The sequence below is a fragment of the Scyliorhinus torazame genome, chromosome 17, assembly GCF_047496885.1.
Source record: "Scyliorhinus torazame isolate Kashiwa2021f chromosome 17, sScyTor2.1, whole genome shotgun sequence".
In the NCBI taxonomy this organism is placed as follows: Eukaryota; Metazoa; Chordata; class Chondrichthyes; order Carcharhiniformes; family Scyliorhinidae; genus Scyliorhinus; species Scyliorhinus torazame.
In genome coordinates this window covers 138,669,369-138,692,991 of record NC_092723.1, presented here as the reverse complement: position 1 = coordinate 138,692,991, position 23,623 = coordinate 138,669,369, and the positions used below count along the sequence as shown (strand labels likewise).

The 23,623-nt window shown below is 41.0% G+C and overlaps 1 protein-coding gene across 4 annotated transcripts in view; it reads right to left on the bottom strand.

The window, feature by feature from the left end:
• rbbp6 (retinoblastoma binding protein 6) overlaps positions 1 to 23,623 on the bottom strand; it is a 74,900-nt gene that overhangs the window by 22,966 nt on the left and 28,311 nt on the right. Inside the window, exons 4-10 of one of the 4 annotated variants that reach the window (XM_072481140.1) lie at positions 21,689 to 21,778; positions 14,424 to 14,468; positions 7,990 to 8,078; positions 7,796 to 7,892; positions 6,948 to 7,087; positions 5,718 to 5,890; positions 5,040 to 5,143 (exon numbers count right to left, since the gene is read on the bottom strand). In XM_072481140.1, coding sequence (XP_072337241.1) covers positions 5,040 to 5,143; positions 5,718 to 5,890; positions 6,948 to 7,087; positions 7,796 to 7,892; positions 7,990 to 8,078; positions 14,424 to 14,468; positions 21,689 to 21,778 — 738 coding nt within the window. The remainder of the gene's footprint in view (positions 1 to 5,039; positions 5,144 to 5,717; positions 5,891 to 6,947; positions 7,088 to 7,795; positions 7,893 to 7,989; positions 8,079 to 14,423; positions 14,469 to 21,688; positions 21,779 to 23,623) is intronic. The other 3 variants (XM_072481141.1, XM_072481142.1, XM_072481145.1) reach the window with 3 other exon arrangements.

Below are 23,623 nucleotides of genomic sequence, written 5' to 3'. Positions count from 1 at the left end.
AGCTTAGGGACGCTGGAGGAGAAGTTTGGACTACCCCCGGGAAACGCTTTCAGGTACATGCAAGTGAGGGCGTTTGTGAGGCGGCAGGTGAGGGAATTCCCGCTGCTCCCGGCACAGGGGATTTAAGACAGGGTGATTTCGGGCGTATGGGTCGGAGAGGGCAAGGTGTCGGTGATATACCAGGAGATGAAAGAAGAGGGGGAGGCTTTGGTAGAGGAGCTGAAGGGTAAATAGGAAGAGGAGCTGGGGGAGGAGATTGAGGAGGGTCTGTGGGCTGATGCCCTAAGTAGGGTTAATTCCTCTTCCTCGTGTGCCAGGCTTAGTCTGATACAATTTAAGGTTGTTCACAGAGCGCACATGACGGGGGCGAGGCTGAGTAGGTTCTTTGGGGTGGACGACAGATGCCCGGCGAACCATGCCCATATGTTTTGGTCGTTCCCGGCACTGGATGGGTTCTGGAGAGGAGTTGCGAGAACTATATCTAAGGTGGTGAATGAAAGTCCAGGTCAAGCCAAGTTGGGGGCTAGCATTATTTGGAGTAGCGGACGAGCCGGGGGTGCAGGAGGCGAAAGAGGCCGGCATTCTGGCCTTTGCGTCCCTGGTAGCCCGGTGGAGGATCTTGTTAGTGTGGAAAGATGCAAAGCCCCCCAGTGCGGAAGCCTGGATAAATGACATGGCAGGGTTTATCAAGTTGGAGAGGATAAAGTTTGCCGAGAGAGTCTGCGCAGGGGTTCTACAGGCGGTGGCAACCGTTCCTAGACTATCTCGCGGAGCGTTAGATGAAGTTCGGTCAGCAGCAACCCCGGGGGGGGGGGGGGGGGAGAAATCTTTCTTTGGGGGGGGGGAGAGAAAGGAAGAGGGAGGGCCAGGGAAGGGTATTTTTTTCTGGGGGGCATCTGAGCAAGAAAATACATAAGTGATCCGGAAAACTGATATGTATGGGAGGAATCCAATGTACAAAGTTCTGTATCATATTGACTTGCCATGCTTATGTCTTGCTATGCGAGCTTTCTTTTCCTTTTGTTACCGGGGGGGGGTTTGGTCTGTATGGTTGAAAATGGTGTTGAAAAATTCTTAATAAACATTTAAAAAAAAATTTAATTAAAAAAAAATATCCCAAATTAGTTTTTTTTTCCAATTAAGGGGCAATTTAGCATGGCCATTCCGCCTAACCTGCATATATTTGGGTTGCAGGGGTGAAACCCACACAGACATGGGGAGAATGTGCAAACTTCACACGGACAGTGACCCAGGGCCGGAATTCAAACCCGGGTCCTCAGCGCCGCAGTCCCAGTGCTAACCGCTGCGCCGCATGCCACCCCTTCTTTACACCTTTTTGTACAAGCCCAGCAACTTTGGTCAGTTTAACTTTGATGGTGGGGAAATGGGTAGAAACAAGAATGTGGGACAAAATTAATAATCACATGTACACATGGGGGTTGATGGGGACGGCGGGCGGGAGGCGGCCGCACAATGGCGAGCCCCCGCTCGGGAACGACAATTTTGGGGCTTTAAGCCCGGTCCCAGGGTCCGCGGAGGCGGCAGAAGAAGGGAGAAGGCACGGAGGAGGCACTGAGAAGACACAGGAGGGAAAAAAACCCCAAAGAAAAATGTCGAGGGTGAGCAAAAAAACGGCTGATAAAAAAACAGCTGGAGGTCCGTCGGGGAGTGGAAAGGTCACCGCGGGGTCACCAGGAAAAATGGAGGCTGGAGCACCAGGGACGGCCGCACTGCTTACGGCTGAAGAAATAACCAAGGTGATGGCTGCAGAATTTGAAAAGCAGTTGGCGCAGATTGCGAAATGCATGGAGACGGTGAGGAAGGAGATGAGGGAGGTCTTGAGTGTGCTGGTGGAGGAGGCGGTTTCCCCGGTGAGGACGGAGGTGGCGAGCGCAGTGGCGGAGGTGCGAGAGCAAGGGGAGGCGCTGAAGGAAGTGAAGGAGACGTTATTGCAGCACGGTGATCAACTTGCCTCGATGGGGAAAGAGATGCGGAAGGTGATGGATACGAACAAGGAACTGCGAGGAAAAATGGAAGACCTGTAAAATAGATCCAGGCGACATAACTTGAGGATTGTGGGTCTGCCCGAAGGAGTTGAAGGACCGAAGCCGACTGAGTATTTTGCCGCGATGCTGGCAAAACTACTGGGGGAGGGGGGAGGACCCCTCCCGATATGATATGGATCGGGCTCATCGGTCGTGGAGGCCTGTACCAAAGGCGAGTGAGCCGCCAAGGGCAGTGACTCTGTGCTTCCGTAGGTACAGGGTGAAGGAGAAGGTCCTGAGCTGGGCCAAGCAGAAGCGGGTGGTGCAGTGGGCTGGAGCTGGTATACGTGTATACCAGGACTTTACGGTGAAGCTGGCAAGGAGGCGGGCTGCCTTCAACCGGGTGAAGAGGGCACTGTACATTAGCAAGGTGCGGTGCGGCATTGTATATCCAGCGAAGCTGAGGGTGACTTACAAGCTCAGGGACTTTTATTTTGGAACGGCGGAAGCAGCGGAGGAGTTTTGCGAAAGCAGAAGGACTGTGGCAGAACTGACAAATTGAGGAATTAACTGACATGTGCCGATGTAACCTCATGACTGTATTTTCTTCTTTTTTGTTTCACTGCGTGCGGGTGTAGGGGCTAAAGGAGCCAAGGTGGTATATATTTGGACAAGGGAAGGGACGGGACTTTCACTCGAAATGAGAGTTCTTTGGGGTGTAGGTGGATAGGCGGGGTTTGTGCGCTAAAAGGGGATCTTTGGGCTTTCCTGGGGCAGGGCAAGCGGGAAAGGGACCCGGGCGGGGGCCTCCATGCTGGCCGGTGTGCGCCGGCCAGTGAACGGGAGTGAGGTGGGAGGCAGGGCTGCGGCCATCGGAGCCTGGCAGAACAGGGTCCGAGTGGTCTAGCCGGGGTGGACAGTTGGGGGGGGGGGGGGGGGGGGGGGAGAGAAGGAACCAAGGGTAGGGGGAGGAGTTTTACAAGAGGCAGTGGACGGGAGGAGCTGGAGACCTGGGGTTGGGGGGTGGGAGCTGTGTAAGATTAAGGGTGACTACGGGTAATCCCCGATTTATTTTTGTCATTTGTTTATGTAAACATGCGGGTTGAGGTTTGGGGGTTGGTGGGTAGATGGGATCGTTGTTGTTATTATGGGGACTGACATATCTTGCTGATTATTGTTTATTGTTGATGGATATAAATGTGGGAGAAAATGTGAAAATGGAGAATAAAATTTTTTTTTAAAAAAAGAAAGCCAGCTGGATTTAAGGGAAAATAATGTTTAACTAACTTTCTGGAGTTAAAAAAAAAAGGAGGTAACAGAGAGGGTTAATGAGGGCAATGCTATTGATGTTGAGTATAAGGACTTCCAAAACAGGTTTGATATAGTGCAGCATAACAAACTTGAGCAAATTTATAGCTCCTGGGATAAAAAGGACATTAGCAACATGGCTAAGAAATTGGCTGAGTGACAGGAAACAAAACGTAGTGGTTAACGGTTGTTTTTCATGAAAGAATCCCTACAGTGCAGAAGGCGGCCATTAAGCCTCGAGTCTGCACCACCCCTGCGAAAGAGCACCCTACTTCCGCCCACTCCCTCACCATATCCCCATAACCCAGTCACCCCATCTAACATTTTGGACACTAAGGAGTAATTTAGCATGGCCAATCCACATCTTTGGACTGTGGGAGGAAACCAGAGCACCCATAGGTAACCCACACAGAGACTGGAGAATATGCAAATTACACAGTCACCCAAGATCATAACCGAACCTGGGTCCCTGGCAGTGAGGTAGCAGTGCTAACCACTGTGCCACCCAAACAAAGTTTGTTGTGGAGCTCCCCAAGGGTCAGTGTTGAAACTCTTGATTTTCCTGACATACATTAATGACCTAGATCTTGGTGCACAGGGCACAGTTTCAAAGTTTGCAGATGATATAAAACTTGGAAGCATTGTGAACTGTGAAGAGGATAGCAAAGAACTTCAAAAGGGCATAGACAGGTTGGTGGAATGGGCAGACAGATGACATTCAATGCAGAGAAATGTGATGTGATACATTTTGTGAGGGAGAACGGAAAGGAGTACAACCCAAAAAGGGTGCAAGAGCAGAGGGATCTGGGTGTATATGTACACAAGTTAACGGTGGCAGGACGGGTAGAGAGCACGGTTAATAAAGCATACAGTATCCTGGACTTTATTAATAGGAGCACAGGATACAAGAGCAAGAAAGTTACATTGAGCTTGTCCAAGTCACTTGAGCGGCCTCAGCTAGAGTATTGCATCTAGTTACAGGCACTTCATTTTAGGAAGGATGCAAAGGCAGAAAAGATTCATGAGAATAGTTCCAGGGACAAGGAACTTCAATTATGAAGAGAGCTGAGAGAAGTTAGGACTGTTTTCCTGAGAGAAAAGACGGCAGAGAAGAGATTTGATCGAAGTATTCATAATGTGAGGGGTCAGGACAGAGATAGGGAGAAACTATTCCCACTCACAAAAGGATAGAGAACGAGAGGGCACAATTTAAATTAATTTGTAAAAGAAGCGAAGTATTGAGAAGAAAAACATTTTCACACAGCAAGTGGTACGGGTCTGGAATGTAGTGCCGGGGGCAGTTCAATTGAAGTATTCAAAAGGGAATTATACGGTCACCCGAAAAGGAAGAATGTGCATAGTTACAGGGAGAAGACAGGGGAATGACACTAGGTTAGCTGCTCATTCGCAGAGCTAGTGCAGGCACAATGGACCACCAATGCCAAAACAATTCTGTGATTCGTACAAGATAGAAGCTATTGAATTTTTTCAAATTTAGAGTACCCAATTATTTTTTCCCCCTGATTAAGGAGTAATTTAGCGTGGCCAATCCACCTAACCTGCACATATTTTGGGCTGTGGGGGTGAAACCCACGCAGACATGTGCAAACTCCACACAGACAGTGACCCAGGGCCGGGATTCAAACCCAGGTCCTCAGCGCTCCAGTCCCAGTGCTAACCACTGCGCTGCATGCCACCCTGAAGCTATTGAATTTTGAATGACGATTTCTACGTTAGGTAAAATACCTGTCTTAAAAATTTGTTTGCTATCAAAGCATCCGGAGAAACATCTGTCTGGTGGCAAGTTGGGCAGGTGTGTTCCTCAGACTCTAGTAGTGATGTTCTGATACCTGCACACGTGCAATTGGAGAAAAGGAACAAATTACAGTTAAGACTAAAAAATGAAAGTACTAAAACAGATTATGAGAACTGACTGCAAACAGAAAAAAAACAACTTGCATTTACATAGTGCTTTTCGCAAAACTGGACACCTCAAAATGCTTCACACCAATGAAGTATTTTTGAACCATAGTTACTGATGTAATGCAAGAAACATGGCACCCAAGATGCGCACAGCAATTACGACATACAGCAATGGGATGTTGATTGATGGACGAATAGTAGCCAGGACATGAGGGATAACTCCTTGCTCTTTTTTGACGTAGCCCCATGGGATCTTTTATATCAAGCCAAGCAAGCAGGCTTGGTTGGATGTCCTGAAGATGGTACCTCTGCTTCTTTGTACTGCACTGGAGTGTCAGCCTTGATTTTTGTCAAGTCCTGGAGTGGGATTTTAATCCTGGACCTGTTGACTCAAGAGGCGAGTGCTACCCACTTCAACCGCAGCTGACAATAGAGGAATCCCAATGTCTGACCCACTTAAATTTGTTTCAATAGCAATGCATTCCCCAGATGTTGACTTACAATCATCACAGTAACTGTTCCCACAGCATGGTATGACAACAGCATCCATCATAAGATCTTTGCAGATAAGGCACAACAGTTCATCAGGGATTGGATCTTCCTCTTCTGATGATGAGGAGGGCTCCTCGGGTAAGAATGGTGGCTTTTCCTTCTTGCCCTGTGCATACGCTTCTCTAGAAGAGAAAATATTTAATGGTTAGTTTCTGAAACTGCAGCAGACAACGAAAAAAGAGAATGGCACTATTGCCTTAAAGACAACAGAGATTTAATGTTTGATTACTTCGTGCAGAGGTTAGTTAACATGGGAGAAAAGGATATATCAGGGTACTTTTGCGATGTACGAAGCTAATTCAGTGGATGTCGAAAGAGACCTGGGGGTTCAGATGCACAGATCTTATGAACAAGTGCAGAAAGTAATAAAGGCGGCTAATGGAATGCTGGTCTTTAAATTTAGAGGACTGGAGTATAAGGACGCAGAGGTTATGCTGTAGGTTTACAAAACCCTGGTTAAACTCCACTTGTGCAGTAGAGAGCAGATCTGGGCACCACACCAGAGGAAGAATATTTTGGCCTTGGAGTGAGCGTAACATAGGTTTACAAGAATGAAACCTGGACTTCAGGGGTTAAGAGGAGGTTGCACAAATTATGCCTGTTTTCTCCAGAATTTATGAAGTAACGGGGTGATCTGATCGAAGTCTTAAAGGTATTAACAGGAAAAGACGGGTGGATAAAGATTAACTGTGTCCACTGGTTGGAGATTGTAGAACGAGGGTGCATAGTCTAAAAATGAGGGCCAGACCATTCAGGAAAGATGGTAGAAAGCGCTTTTACACACCATGGTGGTAGAGGTTTGGAACTCTCTTCCACAAATGGCAAATGATGCTAGATCGGTTGTTCATTTTAAATCGGAGATAAATAAATATTCGGTTAAACAAAGGTATTAAGGCGATATGGGCCAAAGGTAAATATATGGAGTTAGGCCACAGGTTAGCCATTATCACATTGAATGGTGGAGCAAGCTCGAGGGGCTGATTGGTGTACTCCTGTTCCCATGACTGGCCAGGAAGCTAATTAAGGTAGACCGGAAATCTTTCAAACAGGGAAATTGCAAGTTGCGGAGTCCAAACCCTTTCAATCAGATTAGCCCTATACACGCATTTGGAATTTTAAATTAAGACCGACTATTCAAACAGCTCAATAGTGTAGGTTAATAGAAATTAAAGTACTTACGCATCAATTGTGGGTATAGCGTATTTCCCAGTATTGGTGAGCATTGCACCTTTCATGTTTGGGTCATCAACTTCTACCATAAAACTGCGGGGAATCCCCGTGCTTTTCTTAATCCTTGGTACAGCTTCAAAATTTTTGTCCTGAATTTTATCAGAAAGAAGTTGGAAGTATTTATTTTTAAAATATATCCAACTGTTGCTGACAATACAACTGCTCCCATGCATCAATCTTCTGCAGTTTCAGAATTTAGTGTTGGATGAGCATACATCCCAGAGCGATCACCTCGACTTTGAAGCTCATCCATAATTACGAAGATTCAGTTGTGTAGTTTATTGCACAATATGAACACATTAAAGCCAAGTGTAGCGCCAATTTCACACAGAACCAGATTGCACTTTTCCTGGCAAGCCTGATCCAGGACAAAACACAATTTGAATTGTTTTAATACTTATAATTTGCCATGTTCCAACTCTACCAAAAAAAAGGTAAAGGAAATCCATCCATCCAGGCAGCGAATAATGGATGACTAAATGAAGTTGCCCAAAACAGTTTAATCTGGCCACACGTCTAGCAGATGGCCAAGTACTTCAAGTGGACACCACAAAGTAAATGGATCAAAACCACCATTCTAGATTACACTAGATCAATATAATAAAAAGTACAGTCTCCAGCAATATTGTTCTGCCACTAGGAATTTTTTTTATATACATTTCTGAAGCATTTCCGACTGGACCAACTTGTTCCTCCAGTTTAACCACTGGCCAGAGAAGGTAGAGTTTCAGGATCCCATTTCAAGAGCAACACAGTATGGTTACTACAAATTAAAAGGTTGAACCATGTTTACCCACCCCATTTGTTGGGCAGTTTTTAATGTAATGGCCAGGTTTTCCACAACGAAAACATGTATAACTTGGAGGAGGAGGACCCAAAGGTTTCTTCATGTAACTAGGAAAGAAAAAAAAATTAATATATACTATCAGTTGCCATCTGTGGAAAGTCAACCATTTTTCAAATTTTGAATTACTTTCTCTTTCCAACTTACTTGACTGGATCATATTCTTGACCAGATTGGGTCATCATTGCCTTAATTTTATCTTCCTCTGAGGCGTTAGCTTCAGCCAGATTGGCCGTCTGTTTGATAGGCGTGTGTTACAAAAAGAATTACCACCCAGAATTCACTGTACACTCCAGTCCACATCCTGTAAAGAGTAGCAGGAAACCCTGTCCCTATCACTCTTATATAAGTATGTTCACTTATACCACCTTGTCGACTGGGGCGGTGGGTAAGCGTTCATGGGAGCAAGAGTTCCTCAAGCCTGTTACCTACAGCGGAATTATACTACCTTGAGGAAGTCAAAGACTTCAAATGCTCAATGTAATGTTCCTATGATCCCAGTGAAATCCTCAGTGAAGATGTTTTTGTGCGCACCTAAAATTTTCAAATATCAAAACCACCCTAAATCAATTATATTTGTTCAGAAGGCAGCACGGCGGCAGTGTTTAGCAAAACTGCCTCATGGCGCCGAGGTCCCAGATTAGATCCCGGCTCTGGGTCACTGCCCGTGTGGGGTTTGCACATTCTCCCAGTGTTTGCGTGGGTTTCACCCCCACAACCCAAAGATGTGCAGGGTAGGTGGATTGGCCACGCTAAATTGCCCCTTAATTGGAAAAAATGAATTGGGTACTCTAAATTTGAAAAACAAAATACTTGTTTCTATTCTTCAAATGAAAATGGAAGTTCTGCAAAAAGAAAAACAAAAGCAGAAATGCTCTTTCATTTAAAGAGGGATATTGGAAGAATTTTTTACTGAAAAGCAGACTATTTTGATGCCTGTCAACCAAATGAGAATGATGACCATGCTTCATGGAATCTGTCATTTGTCTCAGAAATAAGAAAGTCAATGATGAATGCTCGGTCCATGACAGAACGAACTGGATGAATATCATTCTTACTTCTGGATCAATGCTGTAACCTGTGTTGCAACAAATTCAAAGACCCAGTTCACCTAAAATTTGCGTCTGAAAAAAAAAAAGCTTTTAAGTAACTTGGGGAAATACAGACTCGCATAGAGCAAAATAGCAACTGTGAAATTAAACTTGTTTTAGGTGGGGCGAGACTTCGGGTCAGCACCTTCTTCTGCTGTCAATTTACAGTAATTATCACTAGCTGTTCTGACAGTCCAAAGCACAGGAGATCCAATGCAACAGTTCTTTGGTGCTCACAGACAGCCAGTTCCAGCCTTTTAAGAGTTTTATTCCACGGTCTACCTAGCCATTTGGGTTCTATTCCCGACAGTTCACACATACTCAGCATCATTTCAAACACCAGCAGTGCATACATGTACAGTAAAACCCTTGGTAAGATCAACTCTGCTGACTTCATTGAAAGCGACAACTAAATCCCCACTTTTTGTTTGTGTAGGTGACTGCTTACCAGTTTCTCAATCTATGTTGTCATCGGTTATTTAGGCATTCTAATTAGAAATGAAAATGCTTGGGCAGCACGGTGGCGCAGTGGGTAAGCCCTGCAGCCTCACGGCACTGAGGTCCCAGGTTCGATACCAACTCTGGGGTCACAGTCAGTGTGGAGTTTGCACACTGTGTTTGCGTGGGTTTCACCCCCACAACCCAAAGATGTGCAGGCTAGGTGGATTGACCACGCTAAATTGCCCCTTAATTGGAAAAAATTAATTGGGTATTCTACATTAAAATTTTAAAATAAATAAATAAATGAAACTGCTTTAGTCATTACATACTAATTTGCTTATGTTAATTGCCTGCATACGTAAAGTTAATGGGCCTTATTTTAAAAAAATTGTATACTAAGAGCAAAGATTTGGTACCGAGTTCACTATTATGGTCATATCACATCAGGGTAAAAACTGCAACTTATTTCCCAATAAATGAAGCTTGTTGATCACACAAGACCGGAATTAATGCAGCCTAGTCCTCTAGACCTGCCATCACCCAGTCCAAGTGAGAGACTGGGATTGGAAAAATATAAACGCAAGTAGCGTTTGTTCCTGTGGAATCATGTAGGATAACTTGCAGAGCATCAACTTCTGAGGTTCTCTCATTGTCAATGATTATTAGAGATTAAGAGTGGGATGACGTAGGAACAAAAGAAGCACACAGGCAAAATCCACTCTGTCCCCATCAGGCACTGTACCAAGATTATTAATAGGATGCCGTATCTCCCAAACATTCAGATACTGTATTTCCATACTGTGAAACCTTCTGTCCATTCAGTAAGTGTGGGCAACTTGACTGCTTTTCTCTTACTTTAAGCAATGTGTCAAGTACAATCCTCAACCAACTTGTAGTTCAGATACCACCCCCAACACAAGCTCTCACAATTAAGCATGGAATCCCTTTACTATAAACGCAGATAACCCCCACACCATTAATACACGAGCACCCCAAAGCAAAGTGTTATAAATCAGGGCAAAACCCATCCCCAGTAGTTCAGAAAGCTACCCATGTTTAATTTATAAATCACTCAATATCAGAATCCAGCCTTACTACAAACTCTGTTAAGCACGATTACTCCCACACTGGAATGGATAATAATTTTTCTTCTGTATAAGTTGGATTTGTTTCCTCATTCCCAATGAAAATCGCTTATTGTCACAAGTAGGCTTCAAATGAAGTTACTGTGAAAAGCCCCTAGTCGCCACATTCCAGCGCCTGTTCGGGGAGGCTGGTACGGGAATATATATACACTGGGTATAACTGGGTAATTCCCCCACTTGCCTCATTATAACATAGATAATCATCCCAATAACCTAGAGAATCTACTCAACCACCAACTACAAGTTAGTTAACCACAACTATAGTTGGAATATCTCCCTCACATTCCATCCCTGTAAACTGGATTACTTCAATTTCTCCTAACAACAGATTCTCACAAAGCTCTACACTCCCCATGCCCCGAAAATCAAAACCCATATTTGATTTTTTTCGTTTTAAATTTAGAGTACCCAATTATTTTTTCCAAGGGGCAATTTAGCGTAGCCAATCCACCTATCCTGCACATCTTTGGGTTGTGGGGGTGAAACCCACGCAGACACGGGGAGAACGTGCAAACTCCACACGGACAGTGACTCAGGGTCAGGATTCAAACCCGGGTCCTCAACGCCATGGGCAGCAATGCTAACCACTGTGCCACCGTGCTGTCCTCAAAACCCATATTTGAAGCAGAAATTAATCATATTTTGTAACATATTGAATGGTAACAATGTGTAAGAAACACAGTAGTGCACAAAATATTTTAGTGGTTTACACTAATCAGAATGGACTCATCATTGCACCTTGCAGTTGGAAAACAACTTCAGTTGCATGGAGGAATATTTTCTCATTTCTTACGCCATGGCGATCTAGAAGTGAGCCTGTATTCTTTTTGCTAGCCCTAAACGGCTTGTTTCAGCGCGCTAACCTTTATCTGCAGTATTCCTGATCCTCAAGGTTATTCCACACTGGAACAATCAATTTTAAACTTAATCTGTCATAAAGATGTTCATTTCTACACCACGTAATTCAGGGTGCACTCCCTTCAGGGTCCACTTTCAGGGTCTTTTTTTTTTAAATATAAAAAAAACAAATGCAGCTTAAAAACCATTACATTCAGTGAGGACTCCAATCTACTCAAATACTGATGTTGCTAAGTTTCTATTCCAGTGGCAATGGAAGAGCTACCTGCACAAACTGCATAACAAATCAAACCTGTACAGTCACCCAAAATGAGAGCCGGGAATATGGGTCGGGGCACTGCAATTTGGAATCTGACTGCTTAGCTATAAACAGCAGGGAGGGAAATAAAATTAGAATACATTTTACTTTCTAGTTATTGTAGAAAATAGACTCCACACCAATGGACATGGGAAACAAATTGAGAAATTATAAGTATTGGCTCATCCAAATTTGAAAACAATTGAATAGTTTGTAACCAAATTGCATTCAAGATCTTCTCAAAGTCCATAATTGAAATAGGATTTCAAATTAATAATGGTTACCAGAATGGAAAACATTGAACTGGATGGAATTCAGACACCACGAAGTTTCAAGAACTGTAGTCTGTCCACATGGCAAATGAATTAATGGTATGAAGTGACTAAGGTATGCAATTATCTTAACTTTCCTTTGCAAATAGCCTGTGTGCGCAATTTGATACACGAGCAAACTGTGGCTTCTTTGATATCAGCTTTCGTATTTTAGATTCAGAGTGCATGCTTCAGTTAAGGTCTAGTTTTCCAGTTGTTGGATGGTTGAAGCTTTTCCCAGGCAGGGACTTGGAAGCTGATATGCTGCAGCACTTACCTTCATAGAAGCAGGCTTTGGACCTTTGTGCAGCATATTTTAAACTTCTGTAAATAGGATGTTATGGATTCCATACACGGCTAAGATACCAAGTTATTATGCTCGAGTGCTCCCAAGAACAGTCACAGCATGATTTGAACATACTCCCTGATATAACCCAATTAAGTCAGCTGGAAAGAGTTTGCATTGTAACAGGTTTCTTCCTTGTGGTATCTGGAGTTTTATGTTGAAGTATTTGCATTTGATATCAACTCGGAATACTCAAGTCCGTTTTCTTGCTGGTGAAATATTGATCAGCACTGGACTTCTTTTTGGATGCTCCTTGGACTTTGGCAGAGCCCGAATGAAGTGTGAATAGGCAAAGTCCGAGCCACAGCTAGGAAAAGCCCTTCATTGGAGGTGCAGCAGATTTTCCAGCCAGGCTCCAGAAAAGTCAATGTAGTACTGGCTTAGACCAAATATTCTTACTCGTCCAGGCAACAAAAAAAAAAAAAATCACTCATGCAGATGGGTAAAAAATAAGATATCCGCAAGGGATGTTGATACACAAAAGTAAACAAGAGGGAAGTTACTTATTGCTGAACATCCACTGTGATCCATTAGACCAAATGACTTGCAATGTGGAGAATGAGAAGATGATATTCTTGAGCAACCTCTTGTGACAGAATTCACAAATTGCATTTAAATATATCCTACAAATGATTAGGATCGAATCACTGGGAAACAGGATGCTACACAAATAAATCATTTATTCCAATGAATGAACCTCAAGTGCTTGAATGCCATTCAAGAAAATGCCCACTGAAACACTTCACACAATGCTGTGATGCTTGCAAATTAAAATCCAATCAGATGAGAAAATCTCACTGCTCATCCATCCTCAAGATGCTATTTAGTTTTAATTTTAATTCCATGATGCAGCAAAAAGAGATCGATCCCATCAAGGTTTAACTGTACCGTTCACACAACATCTTTGAACCCAAACAGCATTTCACTTCAGATAAATACGTGGCTAGAAATGATTAACTGCAGATACAGGTGAATGCGTGCAGGGTTCTGCAGGTGTACAAATTTTCCACCCCTAAAATGAAGATGCATTTTCTGTGCACATTTGGTTTAAATTCAGGTGATCCAGAGAGATCTAAAAACCAGGAGGGCAAGTTCAGTAAGTTAAGGCAATGGAAATACAATGAGTGGTAACTGATATCTGCATCTTTTTCTCCCTCATGGCACAAGCACCCACTAATATGACTAATACTTGTCTCTCCCTAGAGATTAGCCAAGACACACAAACAATAAAATCACATAGGTTTACAGTCTGTATTCAAACAAATGACCACCCATAATACACCCTTTCCAACATCTGGTCTTAAGAGAACATAGTTTATTGTATTTAGTAGTTTACATTTACATGGTCAATGCTAAGCTATGCATGGGTCAATACAAACAGGGGATTGGCATACACATTCAATTCATGGTTATTTGACGGTAGACATTGCTATAAAATTCAGGAAAAACTTACACACAAGATTTATACTTTCAATAATAACAGAGGTAGCCTTCGTTTCTTGGCTGCATTATTGAGATTACAGTCTTTATTATTATTGCTATACACGGATTTGACTGTGCTAAAGGCAAGAACCTTCATACCAATCACTGTATCCAGTTACCTGGGCTTTTTTTCATTTTTCTATCGCCGCCTTTACTGGCGAGATGTTCAAAGCCAACAAAGGTGGAATAACCCTTTTCGCATTCACCACACCCCAGATTGAGAGACAATTAGCTAAGGTTTTATCTTGCAGTATTTTCATAACTGACTGAGGTAAACGAGCATTATAGTAGCTAGGTGAGGCTGCCGAGGGACTCCCCTTCCATTTTCCCCATATCACTCACTCTTTACAGGATATTCAGTATATATTAATGTTTCAAGTTACTAACATTTTACACAAATTACAATATTTTTAATGACAATATAAATGCATTTGAATATATGCAACATTATGCAAAATGATAATACACAATGCATTAATGTAAATTTGCACTGGATAATATATGGGACAATTACAGATTAGTGCAACATTTAATACAATTAAACTTTGCAATGGATTGAATTGGCAGGGGAAAAAACACCACTAACAGCAAAAAAGAAACATTTTCTACCTTTGTAAGCTGGGCCAGAGAGATAGATGTTCCAGAGTCATCAATCTGTTAATGGAAGAATTAAATACAGACATTCACATTTAAACCATGATAAGGCACATATTTCAAACCCAAATAGACAGCCTGGTCATTGCTCTCACATTTTAGTTACAAACTCACCTGTCTTAACATTATTTTATAATATGCATCGTTAATGTACATGCACTGAGACTGTGTGTGCTGGGATGGGAAAATGTTAATAAAACAAATTCACACTACAATGAAACGCTCTTAATACAACTTTTGGCTTAAGACTGAACTTTAATAGATGATCAGATGAATAACAGTATGAGCTCAACTCTAATAAGTGACTGCATACAGTTGCCACTGTAACACAGAACAGAACTAACAAAAGGATTTGAATATTTTTGCAGACAAAAGTGTATGAATTAGAAGAGAGAAAAAAGGAGAGAAAAGAATCTCGTGTCAAGTTTAATATTCTGTCCAAAGTTTTGTGGTGGATGGCGGGGTGCAAAATGTCAGCTCCATGTGTTGAGCACAATCTCTTGAGCTGCTAAGGATGTAATGATGACAATGGGGTTTAAGATATAGCAAGATCCAAAACTACACTCCATAGATAAAAGTCTTGCTGGGGTCAGGAGTTCATTCAGACAATTTTCAGCTAGTAAATTTGAATGTGTTGGGACATCAAGTCTACCTCACAGAATAAATACTTAATGCATGAATTGAGTTCACATTGAAGACAGATCACAAATGTATGGCTGAAAGGTGGTGGCATCTTGGAAAGGCATAACAGCCCAAGTAGTCTACCCCTACAAACCTTCATTGACAGTGGGAAATGGTATACAAGGAAGTTGCCTACATAGGGTGGCAGGTGCTCTGAATGCACCATTTCCATTGTGCACCATGAAACAGACTAGCAGCAATGTCTCCTCTCTTCATTCCACTTGTCAAATATAGTGAATCTTTTTCTGCCGTGACAGTAATGTGAATATAAAATAATATTGCTTGACCTCTGAACTTAAAAGAATAAATTTACTCTACATGGATTGTCCGGTAAATGTTACTTCCTGCTACTGCATTACTCATGTCTTTGTACTATGCCTTTCTAATCGCATGATTCACAAGTCATTGTTAGGTGGTCTTGTTCACAGTTCAGGAGGCCCTTTAACTGCGTTAGTAGCAACAGAATGTGTGGCGCTAAATTGCCTTCTCTGGAATGGATAAGAATAGGTATTTTTGTAATCAACTGCGTTATTTTGGAATGGCAGCACGAACTCTGAAGAGCAGTTGTTGCAGCATTGCTGACTGGAACATGTGACACCACTACAAGTGGGTTGCCTAAAACAAGATTTACCCGATGTCATCATTAGCTCTTTTGCCATTCACCTTCAATTGGTGCCCTCTGGTTCTTGACCTATGCACCAATGGGAACAGTTTCTACCTCAACCCTGATGATCTTGAAAATCTGTATCAAAGCTCAACTTTGTCCTCTCCAAGGAGAAAAACTCCAGCTTCTCCAATCACTACTCATAACGAAGTATCTCATCCATGGAACTATTTGGGCAAATCTTTTCTGCAACGGCTGTAAAGCTTTCACAACCCTCTTGAAGTGTAATGCCCAGAATACTCCAGTTGAAGTTGAACCAGTCTTTGATAAGGAGGTCCATCAGAATGTATTTTATAAGCTATGCCTGTTTAGAAATTAAAGCATCCTCTCAACCTGCACTTACTCCTTTTCCATAAATACCCCAGATCTTTCTGTTCCTGCATTCCCTTTGAATTGTGCTCTATTTCACATTGCCTCTTCCATTCTTCCTCCCAAAATGCATCATTTCACATTTCTCTGCATTAAATTTCATCTGCCACCTGCGCACACAATCCACCAGCCTCTGCTCTCTCCAGGTATACTACTATCCTCTTCACAATATTTATAAGTTTTGTCTCATCTGCAAATGTAGCAATTGTGCCCTGTACATCCAAGACTACGTCATTAATATGCATCAATTGCATACTTTCCTCCTGCCTGAAAAAAATGTACACTGTTATCCTGTTCTGTGTCACTGCCAAATTAAAAAATATATAATCTGCCATTATTCCTGCAAAGGCTGACAGGATACGCTCATGGAAGATGGATATGCATTTATCATGAAAGGAAAATGTTAACCCATTCTGCAAACACATTTCATGTATGACCGTGGGAACTTGAGAAGTGATTTTTGCAAAAAGGCTTTATTGTTGATGCTTTCTACATTATCCATCTCCAACATTTAGAAAAAAAATGCTTGCCGATACGATAGCCAATTAACACAATCTTTGATTAAATGGGAATAAGCAAAACCCCCAAAAAGAGTTTTCAATTACAGCATTTAATCGTTAACTTAATTTGTACATGTCAAAAATTAGACTTCAACTTGAACAATTTTTTTTTTTTTTTAAACTTAATTTAGATTCCTGGAACAGGGGTTCTCAAGGTTTATTTATAAACTTTAGTTTACTTTCCCATTCATTTTCACTTTTTTTGAATGTGGTGATTTGAAGAAATCCTAGCATTGGATTTATCCATCGAGACAATCAGGGAGCGAAGAACAGCTCTTTACAATTCTCAACCAGTTCTGATATCTTGATATATTAAGGATTCACCAGGAATAAAAAGAATGCACAGCAAAAACACACACGGGTGTTACCCAGACAGTTACATCGACAAACTTGAGGCTAATTATTATTTCTCCTGGACCTCAGAAACTAAGATGATTTGGTAGAGTACTGCAAGACGATGAATAATAAGTAAATAGAGGCATTGTTTCCATGCGCTAGAGATACAGTAACGAAGGGCAACAACATTTTTGAAAAAAAATTAGAATATAGGGAAGGTAGAGTGCACAGTACTTTGCCATCAACCATTGCTGTAGCAGTCAATAAATTGAGGGATTTAGATAGTTGAAAAAAATAACAGTTGCAGAGAGAAAGTGCATTTGGTTAAGCTGCCTTACATGGAGAAATATTGCATAAAGTCAGAATGGGTGGTGTCAGTGCTGCCAAATGTTATGATTCTGGGTTTAAAAGTGGACTGTGAATACACCTAACTGAGGTTATGTGGATTGACAAAAGCAATTTTTCTCAAACGCGTAAAAAAGCATTTTGTTGAACCAGGACATACACAAGGTCTAAATAACTATATAAGGCAGGGTGTGCTAGCTCATCAGCCTGGCTTTTGATTTATTCTGCCACTTCCACACAGCATCAATGAATCCAGAATAATTTTGCCAATGTAGTAAAATAAATTTTTGGCTCCTCGTCTGTGCAATTCTATTTCACTCAAAGAAACAGTGAGAGTTGATAACTGGCTGGCGGATCCTGTTATTCACTTAACGCTACTCCCCAAGTACCATGACAATGTAGACAGAAAGGATGCATTTACTGTACAGGAATTAGACATGAAAGCCTCTTTTTCAATTGGACTAAATTAGGTTTTATTGGGCGTTGGTTACTTCCCTCATTGGGCTTGATTTAGTGTTACATTCATGGTATTCAAGGACAAAAGCAAACAGATCTGCTAATGCTACTGAATATTTTTGATGCAATGCTACAATATCTCCAGTCCAAGTGATCCAAGTCCACTTGATGTCTTCACAAACAGTGGTGTATTTTAAACTCTTTGGGCGGCACGGCGGTGCTGTGGTTAGCACTGCTGCCTCATGGCACTGAGGACCCGGGTTCGATCTCAGCCCCAGGTCACTGTCCATGTGGAGTTTGTACATGCTCTCCGTGTTTGCTGGGTTGCACCCCCACAGGCCGATGATGTGCAGGGTAGGTGGATTGGGCACGTTAAATTGACCCTCAATTGACAAAAAAATTAATTGGGTACTCTAAATTCATTTAAATTTAAAAAAAAACTCTTTACTCCTCAGAATGGGACAGCACAAGAGGGATTTTATTTTGCATATTAGCTATATTTTGGACTGTATTGAGAAGGCACGATGTTAATACGGTGTAAAATACATTAATTCCATTGCTCATCTAAAGTGAACAGGATTATCCAACTGTGGGCACTCCCCGAGCCCCCTACCCCATTCACCTCCACAAAACACCCCTCAACCTTTAAACAGATAAATAAAGCTGCAGATCATCATTTGCAACTCAAGTGTATATAACACGAGATTTGTTTATACCTCTGGCTAGTGCTCTATCCAGCATTAGTAACACCGTGAAACTGTTAATTAGGAATTGAGCTCTAAATTGCTTTGGAACCCTGCACTAGACACCATATCAAGAGTATCACTGTACTCAACAAAAAATTGCTTATGGTCTAATACTTGCATAGCTTCAGAAATCAAGAGCAACTCTAACAGTAACCTGCTAGATTTTGCCTGCAGAAAAAAATATTGCGTTGGGAGAACATCAAGGCCTTCACATAAAATATTAGATGAGAGTTTTTTCCCCAGTTTCACTCGAGTTACTTTCATAGAATGTGCTGCCAAAGTTTACACCACTGGATTTTGATACACAGGGTTATGCGACTGGCTGGCGTGTATTTTTTTGTATTTTCTAAAGCAGCAGCTCGAAGACCTGACCGAAATACGATTCATCAGTAGTCTGGTTTAACTAATCCCAACATATTTATCCACAAGTTGTTGTCAGCTGTATGAAACCTGTCTGTTGGGGAGTGCCATCGTCAACATGGTTATAAAAGCAATTTTAGTGAGCATCAAAATGAGTTAGATTAAGTTACTTTAAAATTATGAAAAATCTGGCAGCAGCCAAGTTTAAACAACTATGAATAATATGTAACAGGGATGAATTCAGAAGACAAAACCAGCAGTCCCTTTATAAGGGTTCAAACATGGCTGATGCAAAAAACAGAAAAGTCACAGCTACACTGAGTTCAGTAACCAGGAATTGGGAGTAAACTACAGTTGGAAAACTAATGGTATTACCATTGCAAAATAAAAAGTCAGATAAACTATATTGTTTGAAAAAATATTTATTTAGGTGAACTGTACAAGAGGATATTATGAGTAATACAAATTGTTGCACTGGCCAGAGGAGAGATTTTCCTTGCCTCGAAACTGTTATGTTTTGCTGTTTCGTCCTCAAGTACTGTACTCAAGGCTTCTTCAAAGAGGAAAAATAAAGTTCTGATATTTGAAAGAGAAAATCCTCCATTTAACTTGGAAACCTTGCTACTGTCAGAAAAGGATTTAATATACAAGTTAGAAACAATTTCAAAACTTGCTTGTGACCCAATTCATTTCTTGGTGCACAAAAACTGCTTTTATAACCATGATTGTAGTGCCAGTTCAATGATCTTACAGTCTAATATATACAAAGCAGTCTTGGATCCATTGTTAAAGGTCATAAGGCTGAAATGATATGATGATTTGTGAAGTTATCTTTATAGACACTAACTGGCCACATGGAAGCAAAATGGCTGCAATTACTACCCCGACCCCACCATGGACACGGTGAATTCTACTTTGCCAAAAAGGATGGCCTCTGTTTTAAACATTTCCATGTTCTCTTGGTTTATTGCTGCTGGTGAGCAGTGGAGAAACTATTAATCCAGCATATTTAGAAAAAAGGGAGGCTTGGGATAAAAAAACAACTTAATTACTCTGCAGTAGGTAGGTGTGCAAGCATAGTGATAATTCTATGCACGATACTTCCATCCACTTTTCCAATCCAGAGTAAACCAACAATTCCAATAGACCAAAGTCTAGTGGAATTAACTTAAGCCCTAATGCAATCCTTCTAATCCTAGTGCTTAACTTACAAACTACTCAATATTGATTTTGGGTGCAATGACTGTCCTGGGGAACTGCACAAAAGCTGTAATATAACTGCAACCATTTAAAATAAATAGCAAACTAAACATTTATGCTGTTTTCACCTTTAGACTGAATATGAAATGCCTGGTAATTCAGAGTAGATTTAGCTAAACAATCTGCATCATTCCTATTTTTGCAATGTCCATATTATGGATATGGAATGCATCGGCTGCTACTACAATTCAGTTAAACATCTGCTCCACATAGATAAGATTGCCAAGTGCGACACGAGTGCCATCAAGGCATGATCCCCAAGATTTAGCAACCAAACACATCAAATTTAGCACATTCAATTTGAAACCCGTTTTGAAGCCTTGAGATCAAATCAGGCAGCTCATTCTTAGTTGTCTAAAGTGGTTTCATTTCTAACACCATCTAAAATACTCCAAATTCAGCCAACCATTTATACTATTATCGAATCCACAGTCATTTAACTATTTCGACCAACTTTGAAAGCTACACTGTCTCTATCTCAAATGTGATCAGAGGAAGTTTCCTCTGATGTATGGTATGTAAATATTCAAATCTCTGCATAAACAAAATAGCTGAAAAGAATGGCTCCAGGCCTCACCAATTTAATCTTAAAAGACCTATTGATAGCACAAGGGACCTATTGTCCTGTTGAAATCAACATCCCAAAAAGATTAAAAAGATTCTGAGGGGTAATGGTTTGGAGATGAATAAAGATTAGATATTCACATTGAGATGGACGTAATATAACCTCAAGTTTTTTTGGCCAACGTTTCCTCTACAATCAATATCGGCATTTGATTACTTGGTGACTCCTTAATCATAATTCTGTGGGACTGTGTTGTGTGAAAATTTGATCTTGCATTTACTAATAGATGTGACTACACTCAAATTAATTCATTGACCAATGGTTTAGTAAATAATTTCACTGATAATATTTTGCCCGTTCTAATATGGGTTTGTGCATTGGTGGCCAACGCTGCTAATCTGTCTGTCACAATCATATTGCTGTGGATAAATATTAAACAGAGTACCTGCTATAAGAAAAGCTACCATGCGACTGTTTTGCACCATCTTACAACCAAGTAAAATAGTAATCCAAACAATAGAATGGGGGAAACATAACATGGAAACAGAATACATTAGGGGTTTCAATGAAATATCAAATTCTGCCAGTTTCTGAACCACATTATCAACACAACTAACTTAAATAAAAAATATTATTTCAATGATTTCTTAGTTTCAGGAAGTAAATGCATGTATAATACATGATTGAAACGGTAATAAGCAGTTTGCAGGTGGATGCGGCATGAAACAAATTGGGTTTTTAAATAAATCAGGTCTTCAATGGGGGGGGATTTGAAAACAACTCTTTCTTCCAATGCAACCCGTCTATCTTTTCTGTTTATACCATAAACATCCTGCTTAGTATGTTTGTATATCCCATTACCACTGCTAAACACTGACCTCGCTTAGCTTTCCCTGCAGTCTGGTAACTAGGTCTGTAACCTCTTTCTCTTGCCTTCCCCTGTTGCCTCCATGAGCAAAAGGATAAAACTTGACAAAACAGAATGAAGGAAAACTATGAATTCAAAAACAGCAGAAAATGTGAAGAGAAACAGATCAAGACAAGTGGAAAACAGTGGAACAAATACGTGACAAATGAGTTAACATTGCTGAGTGGCAGTGGCAGTTACTGAATATTAGCATTATAAATACAGAAACTTAAGGGGAAACCCCTGACATGTCCATAACTAAAGGAAGATCAATGTTCTCAGATAAGGGGAAGATTAAACAGTACTGAAGTACAATTAATACTCTACGGATACAAAATATCAAAACTCAGATATTTACTCAGTACATTTATTACGGAGGGCTTGGTCTATAATTACCACTAAGTAGGTTTAAACATTCAGTGTAGTATTTTGTTACAAGAAATAGTTTGTCAATTGTGGCGGTACAGGTCAAGCGAATGAATTAATCTATAGATTACCAAATATGTAAACCATTGCATAAATTTGTTATCCTAGTGTTTTAATTTGAGTACAAGAGCTCTCCCACTGTAAATATGTCTCAATGGTCAGTCCTTTCTTTGAAATCTCAATGCCATCTTAAGATTGTTACAAATTGTAAAAATCAGAATACAGTATACATTTCAAATTATTCGATCAATTTTTGAGCACTAAATTTTCATTTTGCTGATTTACATTGCTTAGGCGACTAGGAATATTAATGCAAAAAAACTTCCAGTTCCTGTGTTTGAGAATGAGGATGCACCCAGTGCACTTCCAAACATGGAAGTACAGTAACATGAAAGATTAGTCCCTCCCATTCCTATCCATTGATAGGACTAACTGAAACAAATGTTCCAAACTCAAGATCGGAGGGCTTACCATGTTCATTCTCAGTGATTTGAGTCAAATACCAGAGCAACCTGCAACACTGTCGGCCCAACAGAGTAGTTTCAATGCTACTTCCTTCCTTAATTTGTGCATTGTGCTAATGTTAAAAATGAGCAGTTGGATCTTTCAGTGAGGTCATCTAATGTTTTAACTATGCATTTAGGCCTCATCCTTCGGGTAAAACATTATAGCAAGGTCACATGTACCTGCTCCAGTGGTTGAGGCAAATGCTGAAGATTGCATGACACAATTAAGACAGGGAGCTGTCAGATCCTAACAACATTTCTCCTTCAACCATCAATTTAAAAATAAACATTGGCCATTCATCTTATTGATGTTTGTGGACGTGGTTGTAAAATGGTTGGTGCACTCCTGCTCAACAGTCACTCCACTTCAAAACAAATTTCTCCTGTGGTGCACTTTGTGACTTGACAAAAGCAACTATAGAAATGCCAATATGTCATTTGTTGCTTGTGAAGGTGCATCAAGAATCTATTTTTCTTTGATAAGGTCACCTGCACTATTACTTGTTTTGTGGCAGGAGGACTAAGAATATGGGGAACCCTTTAGAACACTTCATCGCAGTTAAACGTTTTAGTGCATTTTTCTTTTCGCACCTAGGATGGGGACAAATGGACCCTTCATCTATTTATGCAGTCAGTGGAAAAAGACCACTGAATGGAGTTGACTTTGCTCATGTTTCTAAAGTTGATTTACACTAACTACATTTCCTTTCTTGATTTTTAATGGAAACCTCAGCATCCATAGCTTTGATCAGCCTGGTTTACACCATATGGCTTGCAAATTTGGTGCGTTAAAACACTGCACCACCTCACCTTGGTAAAGGCCAAGGACATGATCAGAATGTATGGAAATCACTTCACACACAACTTAGTACAGGGTTCAGTTGTATGGAACTTGCACTATTCATTCTACTCCCTCTCTTCCCATCTCAAAATTGGAATTCGTTGAACCCTGACCTAAATAATGCTAATGTTTA